The sequence below is a fragment of the Pecten maximus genome, chromosome 9, assembly GCF_902652985.1.
Source record: "Pecten maximus chromosome 9, xPecMax1.1, whole genome shotgun sequence".
In the NCBI taxonomy this organism is placed as follows: Eukaryota; Metazoa; Mollusca; class Bivalvia; order Pectinida; family Pectinidae; genus Pecten; species Pecten maximus.
In genome coordinates this window covers 26,753,657-26,773,631 of record NC_047023.1, presented here as the reverse complement: position 1 = coordinate 26,773,631, position 19,975 = coordinate 26,753,657, and the positions used below count along the sequence as shown (strand labels likewise).

The following is a 19,975-nucleotide window of genomic DNA, read 5'->3' as shown; positions in this document are numbered from 1 at the left end:
CAACTATCTAAGTTCGTTGCTATAATTGCATTCATCTATTCTACGAGATTAGAAGAAATCGATAATTACTTAATGGTAAATTCAGTTTTTGTTATTATTTTCAAATATTCCGAACTTTAATACACATACAGTGCAATTAATAGCCATGCATACTGTTTCTATCAGTTCGAAGTCAATTGAAAGTAGCAGCAGCATCTAGCACGTAATTTAAGCATGAGTTGGTAAAGCAGTGACACTTACAACAGGCAGCGGAAACGTTATAATGATCGTAGTGACGTACACACTAAATATGTCTTTCAACAGCAAGCAATAACCCCACCCATGAAATGAAAACGGTCAAGTGAAATAGATAAAACAGGAACAAAATGTGAGTGGATAGCCTTTTTCAATTTCGCGTTGTTTGAGAGATAAAATACGAGAATGATCACCTTGCCAGTATGGAGATGGGCCCATTGAAGCAGTCGTACCTGCGTGGAAAAGCTGGTTGAAATCTGCTTCTGCATCCCACATAAGAAAAATATAGTCCATGGGAATGGAACTTATCAAATCCAAGAAAAACCAGGATTTGACATAATGTCTGGCGATTAGTTTTGGATCTAATATGATTTCATCAGCGAAGTCATTTAGTATCACACCTGCAAAGAAAAAGTGAAAATAAGGGTTACGGAATCATAAAGGATTGGCAATCATAAACATTTTGATATTGAACTTTGAACTAAACAAGTGTGAAGAGTAATGAAATCAATATAAAACAACCAAGCTACATAGAACATACATATATTACAAGAGCAGAAAAAGCTGATAGAAAAAGCATATACGTAATCAACATAGCAATATGTGCAATATATTTATTTATATCTCTGTATAAAGATATAATTTATTGATTTACATAAAAAGTAGGACTAGCGTATATAAAACAATAGATGAACTGCATTTAAAAAAAAAAAAAAAAAAAACATCATCATCCAATAGCAATATAAAAACAGAATGATAAACAAAAATGTGTGAATTATAGTTTCGATATCAAAATTCTCCAACAATAACATACGTTAATAATACAAGTAAGGTTTAGATAAAATGTGTCCGTCTATAATTTGATAACAAGGAAATATAACCACAATGAAGATTTTCATGAAAATGACAAAACATATATGGAAATTAAATCAAGTATGACATTTAATTACTGATTAAATTATATTTAGTAGTGCCATATTCTCTTGAAACTTGTACAAAGAAGATAACTAAATAAACATTAGATAATCATTAGATAATTATAATTCATTACAGCATATACACACAGCCTGCAGGTGTATTAGCAACTACACGCAAATAAATGGAAAGCATTAAATCTCATACTAGCACGTCATAGTAATGCCCGCATATACTTTGAACTATAAAAGATGATATAAAATCATGTATTATACCAATATATCTTAGATATTAGTTGATAACACGAAATGCATACACCGTATTTGATTGTAACGTGATCTTAGCAAATGCAAACCTATACGTAAATATATTCAATACATAGTACTAGAATTGCAAAGACATCATAAGTTATTATGTAACAATTAATTGGTCATCAGACATCAGTCGGAAGTGGCGACAAAGTAAAGACAAAACACGAATGCATCGAAATGCTTATCTGTACCTACCAGACGCCATTTTGCAATGCATCGTTTCTGATTCGCTTATTTTGAAACTATGTTTCATCTGTAGCTAGGACTTTTTTTATCGATGTAAACAAAATGAAATATCACAGATTACTTAAATTCAAATTAAGCGTTACTTGAGAAAGTAAAAAAAAAAAGACACAAATCACGATGCAATTGTAGTCAGCCATATGTTGTACATTGTATGTGATATATGAATATTCTACTCAAGTGTGTATGATGTGAATCAGAACCGAGGCTTTACCGAGGCAATGAATCCGAGTGTAGAATATGTCACATATCTACATAACGATTGGTTCTTTCCTTCCACCTTCTACACGATATTTTTAACTTTGTATTGACAACAAAAAAGCTATGATAGCCATAGCATTTATTGATAATGTACACAGAATCTCAGACTTTCCCCCAAGATCAGAAAGTAAAGTTCTAACTGCCTTTCGAAACAATAAGAGCAAACTAATGTCTTTATACAAAATCTGGTACTTTTTATGTCCCCATGAGTGTGTCAGGGAAAGAATGCTATGAACAGTTAAACGTTGACGGGTTTTCCCATATGACGACATTGTGAAATGTCATAATGTCAAATGCAATTCGATAGAATGATCCTGCATGCATATCCCACATACTGTTAGGTACATACAATTTACAAATGCAGAGTTAGGGGGAACTAGAACCAATCATTTGTCACATCCATATACGGACAATAATATTTGTACATTTGTTATGCTTTGTCCATATATGACAAGTTCTTATTGCAACAGTCGGCTTATATCACTTAACCTTAATTAATAGCCTGACAATTTTATATCTAAGCATTTAACACAAAATGAAAACAAACACTCTATCAACTATAATTCACACAATGTACTGCATTCATATAACCATAACACACTACTATATTGAACAATATTGGTATCATTTTAATACTACGCAGGCAGTATACATTAATCTAAATTCTAATAGGAGGGAACTACCTATCCTATAATCTACTTCGAGTTAATGAGTTTTAGCATAGTCATTGTTGCATTTTGTATTTCATTATTAGTTATTCTTTTTAAATGGCATTAATATGATTCTAGTTAATATTTGATTGTTTCTTCACGAGGGTGCATGGTCTAAGAATTATAACCATTCTCGTCTATTTTTATCAATGTTTGTGTGAAAGGAACTGTAGAAAACTACGGAAGCAAGTTGCCGAAAGGTGGCATTTTTCTATCCCAAAAGTTTGAGTTATTATCTCAAATGTCGAGAGTCTATCTTAACATTTTGATTTTGTATCTCACATTTCTAGTTATTTTATAAAAGTGTTTTAGTTACTCTCTCAAAAATTTGCCGAATGTAGAGTTGTAATCTCGAATTGTCGATTTATTTATTCGAAATTTCTACTGATTATTTCAAAATGTTGAGTTACTGTGTAGAGTGTTTGAATTATGAAACAATGTTGATATATTTCGAATAACTATCTAAAATTTCACATATTACGTAGTCGGAAAAGATAATGTATGGCGGAAACAGACACTTTTAATATCCTTAATCTTCAACCATACAATACCTTATTTTAAGGGGTTAATGATGTGTTGACAATGAGATAGTGCCTCCATAAACTTAATTTAAGGCTTTGCATTGAAAATGGAATATCACTTTTTGTGATAAACTGAATCTGTCAAAAATTCACTGTGTGTGTATATTGCCAATTTGAAAAATTTCAAAGAACAGCATTACACCAAATCAGAAAAAGGACATAATTTATTTTTTTATTATATATCAACTCGATATTGGAATAATAAATCAAAATTGAGTTACTATCTCGAAATGTTTAAAACAAATAACAACCTTGAGATAATAAGTCAAAATAATGATGTAGGAAAAATACATGGCAACAATACGCTTAAAAAACAAAACAAAACAAACAAACTTGCAACAAATGTTTTCAATTAGAAATATAAGGTCAGTAATGAGTGAATTATACAAATATTGATAAAAGATCAAACATCAAAAATTAAAAAAAAAAAAAAAAAAAAACGAAAATGTAAAATGATATGATTACAAGGAAAATGAATACGTATTCCAAATTTGGATAAGAAATATGTTCATACTTCGTAAAAGATTTTGTTTTTAAGGCACGATGTAATAGCATCCCCGCAGGGTTTTATATATGTTTTGTTGACTGAACAGTTTCCTACTCCGATCATACACAGACGATGATGTTAGTGTCATTCATGAACTGTCTACAGAACTGTTAAAATTGTTAATTATCATCCCAATACGTGTCTAACTACACTCTAGTGAAATTCAGCTATTACGTCACAAAATGCAGGTTTTGTCTTTTCCGTAATACACGTCATCTTGCCAAACCTTCAAGTGAATCGGATTGTTGGTATAGTGTAAATATGAGCAATCTTGTGAAAATACCTATATGTATAACTTACTGTTGACGTTTTCTTGGTCGTCATGGCTGATTTGGAAACCTGAACGTTACGTAAAATGACCAAACATGTTGAAGCAAACAATGTAGGTACATGTGTTTTTAGAAAAAAATAAAACTAACGGTTTAACTAGAATCAGATTAAATAAACTATTGAAAATACCTAAAACGAGTTAGTTATCAAATTTTGAAGTTAAAGTTCATTATCTTCTTAGTTTTGTTGAAAATTAAAATAAATGAGTTCATGTTTGCTGTCAAACCTATGATCCTTGACGGATAATTGCTTCATATGACATCAATCTCAGCATCGTTAAATCCTATTCCCAATGCAAGATACTGAACGCCGATCGGGAAAATAGATTTCATAATCTTGAAACTACATATTAGATTATAAGGAATATATTTTTGAAAAAATATAGGAGTTACGTATCGATTTCCGTTTAATATATCTGGATTGAATTCGATACAAGTTGAAATGCATGCGTTTTCCTCATATGAGTTGCATATGATAATATATCCGTCCAGGTTCATTCTTGCAGACATATGACAAGCGGAACATTAAAATGTAACTAAGGTTGTACCAATTCTTGTTTGTATCTGAGGTTGGACATTTGATACAAAATTATAACTCCGTACGATATAAACCTGGTACTGGAAACTATATATGTAGCTCTATTGATAACTGAATACACAACCATCATTGTAATTAGCCTCATTAGAAAACATACATGCCAACCACGAACACATCCATGTGATGTTTAATTAGTTATATAAATATGTGAATGGCAATCATTCAGTTCGAAAAAAAAACACCATTAATTTGGAAATCCTTGGGTCAAAGGTATATTTCGTACAGGAATCAAGAACACACGGGTGGATGTTTTGGTGTGTGCGTTATTAATAGACATATTAGTAACGTATTCAGGCATATACTAAAACACCTTATTCTCAAATAATGTTTCATCATGTGTTAAATCTCTTACAGTTATATATCAAAATAAGAACTAAAATATAAAACAACTGAAATGTAAACACAATTGTACAACAACGTAGGACGCAGAATATAACTAAATGTGTGTTATCAGCATCTAAACGAAAAACGGATTTTATTACAGAAACGGAAACCTAAATAACAAAAAAGAAATTATATAATGCTAATTCATGCAATACGGAAATTGCTTAAAATAGTTTAGCACAAACGACAGCGACTAGCTGCTTCAGACGTGCATTGTTTGTCGTCCGGAGGCTTGTTAGTAGTCTCGAGACTTTGTATCCATCATAATTGGTTCGATATCCTTGAATGTGTTATATAAGTGTATATTTTATAAATGCATTTATAACGTCACTGGGTACAGTAAGTGCATAATAGCGCCATTCTTTATCAGAATTAGTTTTTGAAATTTTATTACTAGTCTATAACCGCACGGTGATGAACAAAAAAGCAAAAGCAAACGCATATGGATATATAAATATATATATATATATAGATACAATGTGGTTTATATCAAACATTCACCACACTGGACACTGAGCAACATAAAACAACAACAGCATGCCTTCCTGATCTTTATTTTTGACGTGTGTACGTATTGCTGTTGTTGTATTTAAGCTCTTTCATTGAGTCATCGAATAATTGTTAAAATATGTGTCAATAGGAATAAATTATTCCATCTTTCCATCGATATTTTGACCGATTTTTCTCTCCCTGCATTGATTTAAGGTATCTAAATAAGAATAACAACATTTTATGTTATTTATTGTTTGACTGGTTTATTGATGTTATGATGTGAATATGTAAAGTAGAACTAGTACCATGTACATTGTGGTTACTTGCAAAAAAAACCTGATATTTACCCATTCCTGTTAGAGGTATAAGCGATATTAAAATATATGTTTAGATTTTTTTTTGAAAATTATCATTTTCAACCCCATTTGATAGAAATCATCTTCTAGTTGAGTTTTATTGTTTTGTATCATTTTTCATGTAATTTTAATCATATAACGTTGTATTTGTAAAATTCCATTTTATTCATAAAACAAAAGAAATAAAAGCATACATTTTACATGGATGAACGATAAGTTCTGATGCACCCTGTAGCACTAATACACCACGTCACTGTACCAGCCTACATTATTAAACACAAAAATAACATCAAATAATCATATACATATCATACGTGAACCTAGCGTATGCATATATAAAATTATCCAATGCTATTGATCGTTATTTAAAAGTAATAAAGCATTTTAATATTAGGTTTTGGTATCATTGAACTGTAATTTTGGAGTCAACGGTAGCAACGTAAGGTTAAGCGTAGGTCACGTGGGTGTAGTGTTGCCAAGCATGTGCACCTGACTACCAAATGTAGACTCCTTACCATTTGAAAAAGTCTGTTGTTGGGTATCTTTCAGATATATTGACTGAATGTAACCCCCGTCGTCACATATACCTGATAATGCACGTTTGAAGCGTTTAGTCAGATGTCTTATCTATAATACTGGCACAACCTACCCCTAGCGACGAAAGAACCGTGCTGACTGGCTTAATTCTATGCAAACCTTGTGTTTCATTTTTTACAATTACTTCATTTCATTTGACCAAAAAGAGTGATTGATCATGTGCATTCGTATAAAAAGTAATGTTGGTGTGCGATGAATTATACACAAGTGTCGTAAAATATTTTGGTGCATTCAAACATTAATACAAATATGCCAGTCAAAATGGTTCATAACAAAAGTGAATACATACATATAAACTAGGGGCAGACAACCAGTTAGTGATATAAAGAAATTAAAAAATTGAAAGAAGTGATTCAGCAAATATCAATAGGTGTTGCTAACATATCAGTTTCGCACTATTTTTTGTGTGAGCAGCGAGTGTTTTGTACATAAACTGCCAATAAGTATGCTCGCACTGGCGATATGCCGATTTTACAGCAAGGTTTAATTTGAAACTTTTTGTATAGTAAATAGGACTCATTTCACGATATTACTGACATTGAAATGTGATATTTGCCAGTAGCTTATATTGAAACTACAAAGCAAAAAAAAAAAAAAAAAGAAAAAAAAACATATCGCCAGTCGCCAGGTGTCGAAGCTTACGCTAGTTTTATTTAGCAAATATGAATAACATGAAGTAAACCTATTAGAATGAATCATATTTGGTGAAGGTATATATTATATCGGTTATTGTTATACATGTTAATATATATTGGATATTGGATAGGAATGTATGAATACAAGCCTAAATCAAAATACATGACTGATGTAATTAACTACATTACAGAAGGGTACGGTTGCAGACTATATATGAATATCAGAATAAGTATGTTTACATTTGACTTTAAACCACAAACGTTCAAGCTTAGCTAAAGCAATAAATGGTTGTAGATTTATAATTTCATTATCAAATCCATATTTCAATACACAATATATTACTATCATTTCATTAAAGCGAACATCAATAGTAAAAATATTTAAACAGCTTGTTGGCTGAAAGGTTCACACGGTCATGCTCGGTCAACACAAAAGTAAGAGAGTTACTCACCCGTTCTGAAATTGATAACGATATCTAGAAAGAAGACTGTGTCAGATATACAGTTGAAAACAATCCAGTGTGTACTCAAGTCGTCGTTGAAAAACGATATGGCAACAGGAAGTATGATGAGATTGGCGATAAGAAGAACTAGCATGAACAGATCCCAATAAAACCTGAAAAGAACAAAACAGAGTACGAACATAAGTTACATAATGGATAACGAACCAAATTAAACATGGATAGCTTTATAGAGGACAAATATGAGTAATGTCGAATGATTCACATTAGTCTAAACGTGTGATCATATATAACAATTGTTGTTAGAAAAATAGGCTAATTGAACACGACCAAGGAAAAAGTTAAATTCTATTTAAAGTTTGTCAATATTTTAGTTACCTGACAAAACTTTAGACGTGAAGCACATAAGGTTATGTGGATTTCCAGACGTCTTGTACTGTTAGCTTAGAACAAGCAATATGAAACCACATATATGTGCCTTTTTCTAATTAAATACGTTTTAGCATAAAGCGCTCTAGCAGTGTGCTTGTTTGTAAAAGTCAAACACATATGACGATGTGATATATGGTATTTGGTATGTAAATAACACTTTCTTCTTCAGACCTAGGTTTTACCAGTGCTCATTCCCATGATCTTTACCCTCACATGTTGTGATATAATTATACTTGAAATATTACTACCAGCATTTAACATTGAGTACTTTAGCTGTTAGTGTTACCCGGCTTTTGCACTTAACATTGACCACTAACTGTACTTTTCACTTAACATTGACCACTAACTGTACTTTTCACTTAACTTTGAGTGTTATCTGTCCTTTGCTTTGAAATTTGAGGTTACGCCTTCTTTGTGTCCTAACTATATGATTGCTACAGTCTTAATTAACCCGTTTAAAAGGTTGTGTGTTTCCAAGACGTCACATAAGTTCAGAACTGATCGTGTGAATAACAAGTTTCAGTGACCGGAAGTAAAAGGATCTGTGTCTTCTCAGCGGTTATTACAATTTCACAGGGAATGGAATGAAACCATGTGACCGTGTTGCAGTATTGATTAGATAATCAACCCGGTAGCAAATTAGACCTACGAGAGATTTCAGAGGGTTTGATGCCGACATGTCTGTCACGAGACCCAAATGAGACCAGAGGTTTATTGTCAATCACTATTTCTAGGTCAAATGATAATGTGCAATGGCCATGCTAGCTTGTCCTTTTAAAGTCAGAAAATTGAACGAATTTTAAAGATCATCAAGTGATCTTACGTTATAATGGCACAAAACCCTTTCTATACAGCCTGTTACTATATTAATTAAATAATCACGAAATCGTCATGTTTAATAATGATTTATGAAAAAGTAATCTATTTAACCTTGGTGAACCCTGCTACTGTGAAGGGATACTGTTGCGGTGGATATTGTGTTGTCATAAAGTTATCGCCATATCTCCTACAATTAGTGTTTAAGATATAATTTCTCTCGTTTGACAATCCCTCGGGTCCGTAAAATTTTATACTTCAAATTAAAGATTTGTTAGTTATAATAATTAGTTTTTGTCCTACATTCATGGAATTGCCTCCAAATTTATTTGTGCAGGGTTTATCTGTCAGCCCGAGGATACCACATATTGAACGCGCCGACATTTTGAGAAGGAAGTCGGTGAGGACACAATGCGTGAATGACATAAGCGAATACTGAAATATCTTAAATAGTTTAAATAGTCTTGCAGTAGATTAGAGTTTAAGAGGATCCCATCCGGTCATGAAATATTGAACCGAATATCATGAAAATCAATTGATCTTTACACCATTATATGATTTGTTGCAAAAATTACTACTGTCTATGGTCGTCGTGAATGAAATACTGTATACCTGGTATTTTTCGCCCCAGCTTATTTTCGCCCTTGAGCAACACAAAAGATATTCGCCCCGTTTTAATTTCGCCCTAAACTACTTTTAAGAAATGTATTTTACTCGTTCACAATCGGAAAATTCCGTTCGGAATTCTTGATACAATTGCACTCGGAACACTCGGGATTTATCCAGTTCCCCAATTTTCTTTTCTTTGCATATCTCGCTGAGGAGTGAAATGTAATCAGGTGTGAAATATACAACGTTTACCTGTGTTCAGATTTACTTTTAGCCTATATTGATTCAAATAGTATCAGGTATGCATGGTCGATTTTAAGCAAACACGATGAGTGGTAAGTTCACCGTGCCGTGACTAATTAGAAGTCTACTGACCAGTGTTTTCTTTTGTTCATTTGTCATCGATTGAAGCCACATGCGACGGTGAACTCATAAAATCAGTCTTCACAATGGCAAGAAATTAATGCTAATTTGTGTGCATCATTTTAAAAAATGATTGGATTTTTAAAGTTACTTAGTATTTATAGCTTTTTTTTTAAATCAGATATACTAAACCTAGTACGATGTCTTAGCCCATATTCTCGATTAACTCCACGTGATATCGCAAATTTACTAGGCCTAAATTAATATCTAGATTTTATTTCACATGCATAGATTGGAATAAAACAATAACTTATTTTATAAACTTAGTGTAAATATATAACACGTGTTGCTTGTAAGTGTATAGGATAAAGCACACTTGAAAAGTACGAGGCTATGTTTTGGATCCGACTACAAGTAGCCTATGTACGATAACTTGTAAATCCTGCAATTGAGCTTGAAATTTTCGCCGTCATCTTAAATTCGCCCTATCATCAAAGGGCGAAAATTAAACGGGGGCGAAAATTACCAGGTATACAGTAATATAACAGTTTTTGTAGTAATACATGTAGTTTATGATCAATATGACATTATGGAGGAACTCAAAACACGACCTTACCATGGAAATAAAGAAAAATGGAACACATTGTTGCTTGTTTTCTTGATATCACATAAAGGGGATGATGTATCTAATTTAATTACTCTGCAGTTTGCCTGGTGTCACAGGCCAACATGCCTCCTAGTTACATCAAATATGAATCAGTGCGCATGGCAGAGGACTATAACAAGCTGTTACTTATAGGTTGGTGTGATATTCGAGTGGAAACCTTTTTCTTTGGCGAGAGCATATTATGAGTGTTCCATATCCAATACTTTCATCTAATTTAAACTTTGTATTTGATATAAGCATCCTCTTGTGGAATGTAAATTTCGAGAAATCCATACGCTGTGTACATTTACTTTCGATGGTGAAATTAGAAGAAAGGAGGCGATAATAATTCCATATAGTCACAATTATTTCCTTAGTTTTATCTTACTGAACCATATTCATATTGCTGAAGACAGCTAGCAAAAAGAAAAGACACATCACATTACATAATCGACCCTCGTTATCTCACAATCTTTGCCCACCAAAGAGCCGTTATTTTGTGTTCAACCTTGGCAGATTTAGCTTTGGTTTTTTATTTCCCTCGTCTGCCTATTGTAGTATAACCTATTAAAACTTGTTTTTATGATTGCTCCAGCACTGGCCTCCTATGTCTATGCCTTAGTTGCCGTTTACATTAAGCATATAGTCAATTAAATCTCTCCTAATTGATACAAATACAGAGATCATTTCTCCAAATATTAACTGTTTTCCACAAAAAACTGACGTATTGGACAAATCAACTCGGTGTTGCCATAACTACTTGCACTTCGTCTCCCAGGGCCCCCGGGACTTGCCATGAATTAAAAAAAAAACAGCCCAACCAATTGGTAATACACAATTTCATTGAATATTCTAAAAAATGGACACACGATAACAGATAAAGAGAAAATATTTCTAATTAAGTAGGATTTTTTAAAACAACATTGCGAAAGTAACTCAACACTTGGAGATCTGAAATAGAACAATAGAGCAGTTTATTTGAACCGTTTGGCAACACACAACCGATGGATTGGAAACCTAGAAATATATAGATTTTAAGTGCTATCGCTTTACACATTACTGACAAGAATTTGTGTTTAAATGGGAATTGACAACACAACTGTAACATATTTCATTTCAGGAAAAAAAAAACCCGTATTTCAGGAGGAAATTAAACAAAGGTTTTATTATATTTAGCCTATTAAGGCTAAGTCATGAAAACGTGAATTTAAAAAATAAAACTTTGGTTATTGAAGATCAAATGTTGCACACTGGACTTGAAATGACACCAACAGAAAGAAGCAAAAAAGATTAATAGAATTGTGTTTTTCTCACTCAGTCAATTAAGATTAACTGTACAAGTGAAGATTTTTAAGGGGTTGGGGGAGTAAAAATCCTTTCAACAACATTTTAATTTACATAATACTAATCTGGTTTTTGACAACTAGTTTTCAATATCCATTGTACTCCACATCATGTTGTTTGTTGACATGTTTCTTTTTTGATCAATATATGGATTTTCTGATATCATGAACTTTCTAATGTCTTGGTTCCTTCCACTCAAACATTAACAACATTTCATTCAATTTCCAAATCTGTAATTAAAATATTTGTAAAAAAAAAAGTGTTTTCATACATGTATTACCATTGGTGTATCTGTCTGAAAATACTTGTTGACATGATACTGCAATAGCTTTGGTCTTATTTCAATAAAACATATTGTATTATCAGATCTGGCAACCTCAACTTCTTACAGTAAAATACCATTGATGAGACCCATTAATAAGTAGCCAGAGATTCCTCTGGCTCCAACGCTGGGAGTTAGACACTGACAAGTTCTCTAACAGTTGTTGACTGGTTTAGGAACACATTTATAAATGACAGATAATCACATGCTAAATTCCTGAAGGGCTGTGCCCGTTTTTTTTTCTTTCCTTTACATCTTATTATAGGAGTTGGCTATTAATATTTTTTCAATTGTTCTGCATCTTATTATATACATCTGATGATGTCTGAAAGTGCTGGGAAAATGAAATTGGTTATTTTGTTCATTCTAATTGACTTCATTTCTCAAATTCAACAAGTTCAAGAAATATGGAATTTACAAAAGAAGCGAAACTTGACAAATTCATTTTAGTTTCCATGTAGGTATTATTTTAATACGTTATTGTTATGTTTGCATTAGTTTCCATTGGGGAGGTTGGGGTCTTATTCATAATCAATAAGGTTTTTTAAAGATTTTTTAAAAGTTTTTTTTATACATGTACTTTTATATAACAAGTTTAACACTTGCTTATTTGTATACTTATTGCTTTTCTTTCTTTTGATAATATACCTGTGAGTTATAGACCATGACATGACTCTTTACATTTCCTTCTGTTAAATAACTTCAAAAGTTTTTTTCTTATTCTATAAGTTTTCAGTTTCCTTGGGGTAAAACTAAATTGTCATATTGAGATGAATTTTGATAATTGGTTGTTTTTTGAAATTAGCTTTTTGTTTTGCTATACATCAACACTTTGTATATCTTTATAATACTCTGCCACTTTCTTTTTCAATTTAAGTGAATTTTCATGGTCACTGTTAACTAAGATTTTTTTTTTAATTTATTTTTTATTCATTTTAATTTTTGTACAAGACATGCAATAACATAATATATACATATGGGGAAGTATTACATACAATATATACCTTATATCGACATTACATTCTCCCTGGTGCTATACAAAGTATATTACGATATACAAAATGTATTAGATTAACTAAATGAGGTAGTTGGATTTATTATTAAAGTATACTGACTTTAACTTTGATTGAAACGTTATAGAATAGCACAGAATGTAATAGACTGGAATAAGGATGGAGATTTCGAGAGAGGGGGGAGGGGGGAGGGGGCACAACAACAACAATGAAAAAATGAGCAAACAACAAAAACAAAATGGATTTCTGTATACACACAAAGACATATGGACATGGACATTGTATACTGGTCTAACAAATATCAGTGATTTAGTAATTCGGTTAAAGTAATTGTTTATAAGTTGCTCACTCTACTGACTTCTTATATGGCTTGTTGCACAACGTGCACATTACTTGTAGGTATATTGGAATGTATGCACTCAGTGCTTTATCAAAGAAAGTCTTTGCATTCCCTCGATAAAAAAAATATCATCTCACACAAAATATGTTTATTCTTCAATGAACAAGGGGGTAGATACAGCAGCATTTAAAATAGATTAATATATAAATACTTATTACCGGTTAGCTAGTAATAATAATAATAAATAATTATATTCGTATTGATAATCATAGTTGGAAAGATTAAGCTCTACTTTCACAATGTGATCAACTGCTGTGTAGATACTGGTCGTCGTTAAAGGAACTACAATGCGGAAAGGCCAGTAAAACTAACTGCACATTCTTATTCACAATAATAGCATGTTCATTTCAACACAGAGAATCGATTGGCTGGCAGCACAGATTCACTTGCCTAGCGATAACTACTGTACAGCAGAGAAGAAATTAAGAAAGTGTCCCTCTGAATTTACAAATATTGTTCCGTATATCATGTTGTATTGATTTGAGGCAAAAGCAGAACATCACACAAAGACAATAATCATAGGAATGATATACTAAATCACCACACCAGTCCAGCTCACCACTGCTATTTGCACAAGGCGTTTTTGTGTACGAATGGAACAGTTTGGGGGAATTGCCTTGATCAGCATAATATTGGTTACCTTAGGCTGGGAGCATTTTGTCTATATACGTAAAACCATCATCAATTTAAAGTAGATTGATAGTCAGGGCCTACAAGAAACATTCAATTGCTCAGATGTCAAAAAAGTAATCTCGCTCCAGCTAACCATTACCATGGGTCATATCCAGGGAGCGGTAAGACAAGAGGCCGTTTCCAGGGCTACAGCTATATTGATCTCCCTGGACTCTAGCAGAAAGACAGTTGAAATAGAAACTAGACAGAAAAAATAACAGTCATGCGTTAACTCCGGTTATCCTATCGGAATGGCCCCTGACATCATTTTTAGTCAGGATCATTACGCCGACGCACCTCAGTTTGTAGTGAGTTGATATTTGTTAGGGTATTAAAAATAAAAAGTCTCAGGACTTTGTTGATGTTTCGAATAAGAAATAAAAATGAGTTGTCTCGACATGAAATTTATTCTAAAATTTTCATTATGACATCAAACACTTAACTTCTTTTTAATGAACACCTGCGTAAGTCTTAGATGTGTTCTTACCTCTACTTTTGGTCCAATTACCTACCATATTGCATCATTTTATAACATTTTATTAATCATAAACCCTTAAACCAATTAGAAGCATATCGTTTTCTACAGAGTAAAACTCGCACGTCCGTTTAAATACTAACTAGACAATGACCTTTGTAGCACACGTATACTATAACTAAGTATGCTTTGTGTAGTTGTATGTGCTATCAACCAGTCTGTGCATAATAGACATGAATTGGTTAACTATGGTCAAAATGATTTCGATCAATCTATAATTTATTTTTGGGTTATCATGGCAACATTTTAGGTAAATATAAAATATTTGCAATATTTGTCGATCATCACACTATCTTTTGTTGTCATTAGATTATGATTGTTCAACAAAAAATAGTCCAACTAGAGGTTTTAGTTCTCAACAAACAATATCCCTTACTGATCCCATGCCAACGCTGAAAGACAGGTGTAAATAGTAAAATAATTATGATCCTAAAGTAGTATTGAAGCATATTAAATCTAAAACATATTGAGTGACAAATCAACATGTAGAGAAACAATACCTATATCCTACGTTTATACATGAATTTTGTATACTTTTCAATTTGCGATCCGGTAGCTATTTGTTTTGCATATCAGTTTTTTTTGCGAAATCGGCCTTGTAGTTCAAGAGGAACATTTAATTGACCTTTGATGGCAATTGGAATCCTCGTGGTAGGGTAGCTGAAATTGACTTTTTCCATATCCTGACAGGGATTGGTCTTGGTGCAAGGCGAATGTTTTGTCCACTACAACAGCAACTATCTGATATATTCAATGTTTAATGCATTTTATTGTTTCATACTTAAAATGAATAGTTTATACATCGGGCTCTTCCAACACAGATTTTTTTTAAGATTTGCCTTTGTAGAAGATTTTTGTTATTATTTGGTATTAACGAGTAGCACAACGCTTTGAAGTAATTGCAAAGAAGGCATAGGCATCACCATTACCCGTTAATATTTTGAATTCGATAGATATTTTGTCACTACAATATTTTAGAAGTAGTCTTGGTAATATTGCAAATAGTACGTGTTGACCTAATAAAGCCAATAAACTAATAAGCCAGCATCTAAAGCCAAAATACCAAATATGCAACAGTAATGATAGCCGAAAACTCATTTTACTACAACACCCCTGCAATGGTAACACCTATATTGCTCATTCAAAATAGTGCCCAAAAGGCACATGCAAAATCATCTAGTATTTCAGCTGATTAATCACCATGTCCTTGATTTAGCATTAGAAAGTCTAGAACGTGGCACACGCAAACATAAAACTCGTATGCTCGCTTTATGAGCCAATGACGCTAAGCAGGGACGAACATGATGAACATCGATTTCCCACCAGTTGAACTTTTACTCTCTGTCGCTTTTCAGAGATTTTTAGTGGCATTGACGTTTTCATTATGTATATATAATATCATATCCATAATCAATTAATGTCCTCAAAGACTTACATACACATTAACGTAGTCTTAATGATAATTGAGATAACGTAGAATGGTCAGAAATGTCAACAAAGCACGTCCACAGGATGCTAGAGATCAAAGTAAGTAGACTCCGGGGTCATAATAAGGCCATCTCTAGCGGCCTTACATCAGTAACAATGTTTCCTTAGTAAAACAGAAGAGAAGTACATTATTGTCTATTTAACTCGTAGACCGTTCTGCTGTATACAAAGATGTATATATTAGTCCGGCTATTTGACATATACATGTATATTGAAAAAATATAATCAAGTAACGATGAAGCATACAATAATATTACATCATTGTATAAGCGAAACTATTTTGTTTTGACATATTTGATGTTAAAACATTTGGTGGTAGACTTTATAAGGTAGAGTGCAATCCGAATTGTAGCACCCATGGTTTGACCAAAGTTTGTTTGTGTTTCTCTCGGATTTTTCCATTTGCGCCAGTTATAGATAAAGAGACTTGGGGAGGATCTCGCTGATTTTAGGCAACACATCCAGCCTGCAAAGCATGTTGTTATCAGTTGCTAAACTCTACGTCTTTTTATTATATTTTAAAGAGTTTGTTTGCTTTCTATCACAGAAACAGCGTAATAACATTATGAGGCCCATGGGGATAGGAATGCGTCTCATTACATTTTAATATCATATTCGATAAACAGGAATTCAAAACTATTCTATCGAAAGAAGGGAGGTAACTAGGAGAGGACAAAGACACATCAAAACACTATAACATTTCTGAATGTCATTTAAAAGACAATCAATATTAACACTTATCTTAGCTCACAATGCTTAGAAGACTAATCACGTGTATCAATTATTATATCGCTTGTTATTCAAATACATATATGAAAAAAATGTTCTGTATAAGGAGAATATTAGAACAGATTCGATTGAAAATATGGATTAATGACAACATATTTTGAGCAGTGTTAGCATCTGGCTGATTAAAGTAAATGCCATTTGAAAATGATTGGAAACGGATATATATAATATACTGTTTATAACATCAACAAGATCATTCGCAAGCATTCAGTAACACAGCCTGTATTTATGCTGATTTGAAATACACTCTTTTAATTCGTAATTTACTCGCGACCCCTTACACGGTGTGCTTACTATTACTAAATAAGATTTTACTACATTTGTGTAATGAGATAAGAGCTCTGACGACATATGGTACTGCCAATATGTCTTACACAACATCAATGTTGAGAAGCACTATTCCATTTATATATACAATATTTTTCTGTATGCAATACCAATAAATGGTAAATTTATATTGTAACAATCATATTATCATTACCGGGCTGAAGGGTTTCGCAATCGATGATGCAACACAAAGTATATACATTACTCATAATACTGCAATTAGCTGTGATTGTATGGGATTCTCTGTTTGAATTATTAACGCTATCGGAGAATGGTTCTTGCACGGGCGTGGACGTTGTGCAGACCATAGTATTGATTAGAGGCCCTACACCGCTAGTATGGGAACCCTTCCTTATGGCCGTCTCGTGACTGATTAGGCCAGACTCACAGGTATACAATATACTACAAATGTGAAGTATGGTTAGGAAAAACAGTTGATTGAATAATAGTTGTCTAAAGCATGCATGTCAGGTTCAGGATCGCGCAACGAGGCGGTTTATCACAGTGGCGACATGTTTGTATGGTAACCAGTTTGGTATGGCGTTTCCTAGAAAAGCACAAATGATTAGGATTACAGCTAAGTGATAAATGTCGTCTGGCGGACGATACGAAGAGGTCACACGATCTCGCCATCCATGTATCTAAATAGATTTAAATCGATTTGCCGTTGATAATAAAGGACCGCAATTTTACTTGTCAGCAGTATATTAATAATTGAAGTTTCGCTAACACGGTTCTGCTTTTATCTAAAGCTTCATGAATGTCAAAAAGACATAATACTTTCTCAGCAACAATATATCCCAGTGGAACGGAGGTATCATAGACAGACACTAAAAGTTATATGACCTTTAGATGTCAATCCAGTGATAAAAGCAGTATATTTTGGCGAGGAAAAGGGACACATCGCATTCTAGAAAAGACAGTAAACTAAATATTGCCTAAAACTATGTCAAAAATATCAATGGAGATGTACCAAAATCAAATTTAATAAATGTAATACTTTGGATACTCGAAAGGTTTACAAGAAATTGATGTTTGTGTTTTAGAACTAAATCAAACTTCTTTAAATAATAATATAAACCTTTCCACCGGACTACATATATAGAAGATTTATGGGAATCGGAAATGATTTCGTTGGGATAATTGAGATTAAAGAATTTGCTAAGTTTTCGACGATGCACAAACGTTGTGATTTATGACCTGCATTCGCCAAACATCGTTTATAATGGCCAGCGCGTACTAGCTTAACAGCCAATAAGATTGTTAATATTGAAGAGTCAGATTCGAAAATGAGCCTTGTTTCCTGTAGTAAATTTACCAGACATGAACATATAGTTGAAGTGGTTTGGTTACAGTTCTCCACAATGGATATTGACTGGTCACACATGTTCTTTGATTGATATACGTCAGCCCACGCGTGTGATAAAAGACTCATTTATACAACCAACATGACAATGCACTGTACTTTACGTGCATTTACTTAAGAATGGAGAGTAACATATCAACATCAACGATCTTACAATTGTATATTTGGGATATACCATTTAGCCAAATTGATAATTAAATTCCGTTCCCATTGCAGATTTATCGCATAAATATACGTAAACAGAAAAATATACTTCGAAATACAGAATAAATATTACCTGTCTCCTCCATGAAATGCACACCGTATGGCATTGCTTCTAAGGTCAGTGACGCAATATATACGGTTAAATCAAATTTAAGCATACAAAATATATTTTAAAACAAGAAGAAGAGAATGGTAGATTTTTTCCTTTTTTTTTTCTTTTTTCGCTTCCGTTTTTTGTTTTTGCTTGTTTGATTGCTATTTTTTTTTTCATTTGTCATGGAAAATGGAGTTAATGCAAAAATAGCTTTTGATAACAATGACACAATACTGATAATGTAAAGCTCCAACCAACAGTAAATACGTAACTATGGGAATCCGTACGGTAGTTTTGTGTCAACTAGTGAATGCACTATTCTAGTACTGAGGCGTTGGCTAATGGTTAATTGTCGACCTTCCACTATTATAACTATGAAGCTAGGCTTGATTAGTTGGCAGCCTTTCATTGGTTTATTCAAGCTGTAAATTGCAATTCGGGGGAGGATAAATCATCTGATGACAATAGGTCAAAGGATTTCCATCATCCATCTGACAGGTGTGTGAGTGATGAGGACTTCGACCTACTATTGTACATCAGAACACGGTGAGATACTCGAAGGCTTGGTCGTTATATCTAACTCGTAATTGAGATTCCGTGATAATGAAAATAAATGATAACGAGAAACGCTGCAAAAGGAAATTATCGATGGCAACAAAATATGATAAATCACATGCGATAATTGATTGTGTGCAGCATGCATGTAATATTGAAATATTGGCAACATATTTGGGATGGCGAAGTGATGACATATTATTTCAAGGTTCTTCGCGCCCAAAGATGTTTGCCATCTTTCAAAATCGTATTTTCTTTTCATCTGGTCTAATTGAAAACAGATTTCCAAGGTCGTTTGTATCGCAATTATCATTAGGGATATGACAAAAACTCTGTTTTATATTAA

The 19,975-nt window shown here is 32.9% G+C and overlaps 1 protein-coding gene across 2 annotated transcripts in view; it reads right to left on the bottom strand.

Annotated features, from left to right (window-relative positions):
* Positions 1-19,975, bottom strand: part of LOC117334350 (potassium/sodium hyperpolarization-activated cyclic nucleotide-gated channel 3-like) — a 92,367-nt gene that overhangs the window by 16,699 nt on the left and 55,693 nt on the right. Inside the window, exons 3-4 of one of the 2 annotated variants that reach the window (XM_033893908.1) lie at positions 7,646-7,809; positions 429-635 (exon numbers count right to left, since the gene is read on the bottom strand). In XM_033893908.1, coding sequence (XP_033749799.1) covers positions 429-635; positions 7,646-7,809 — 371 coding nt within the window. The remainder of the gene's footprint in view (positions 1-428; positions 636-7,645; positions 7,810-19,975) is intronic. The other variant, XM_033893909.1, reaches the window with a different exon arrangement.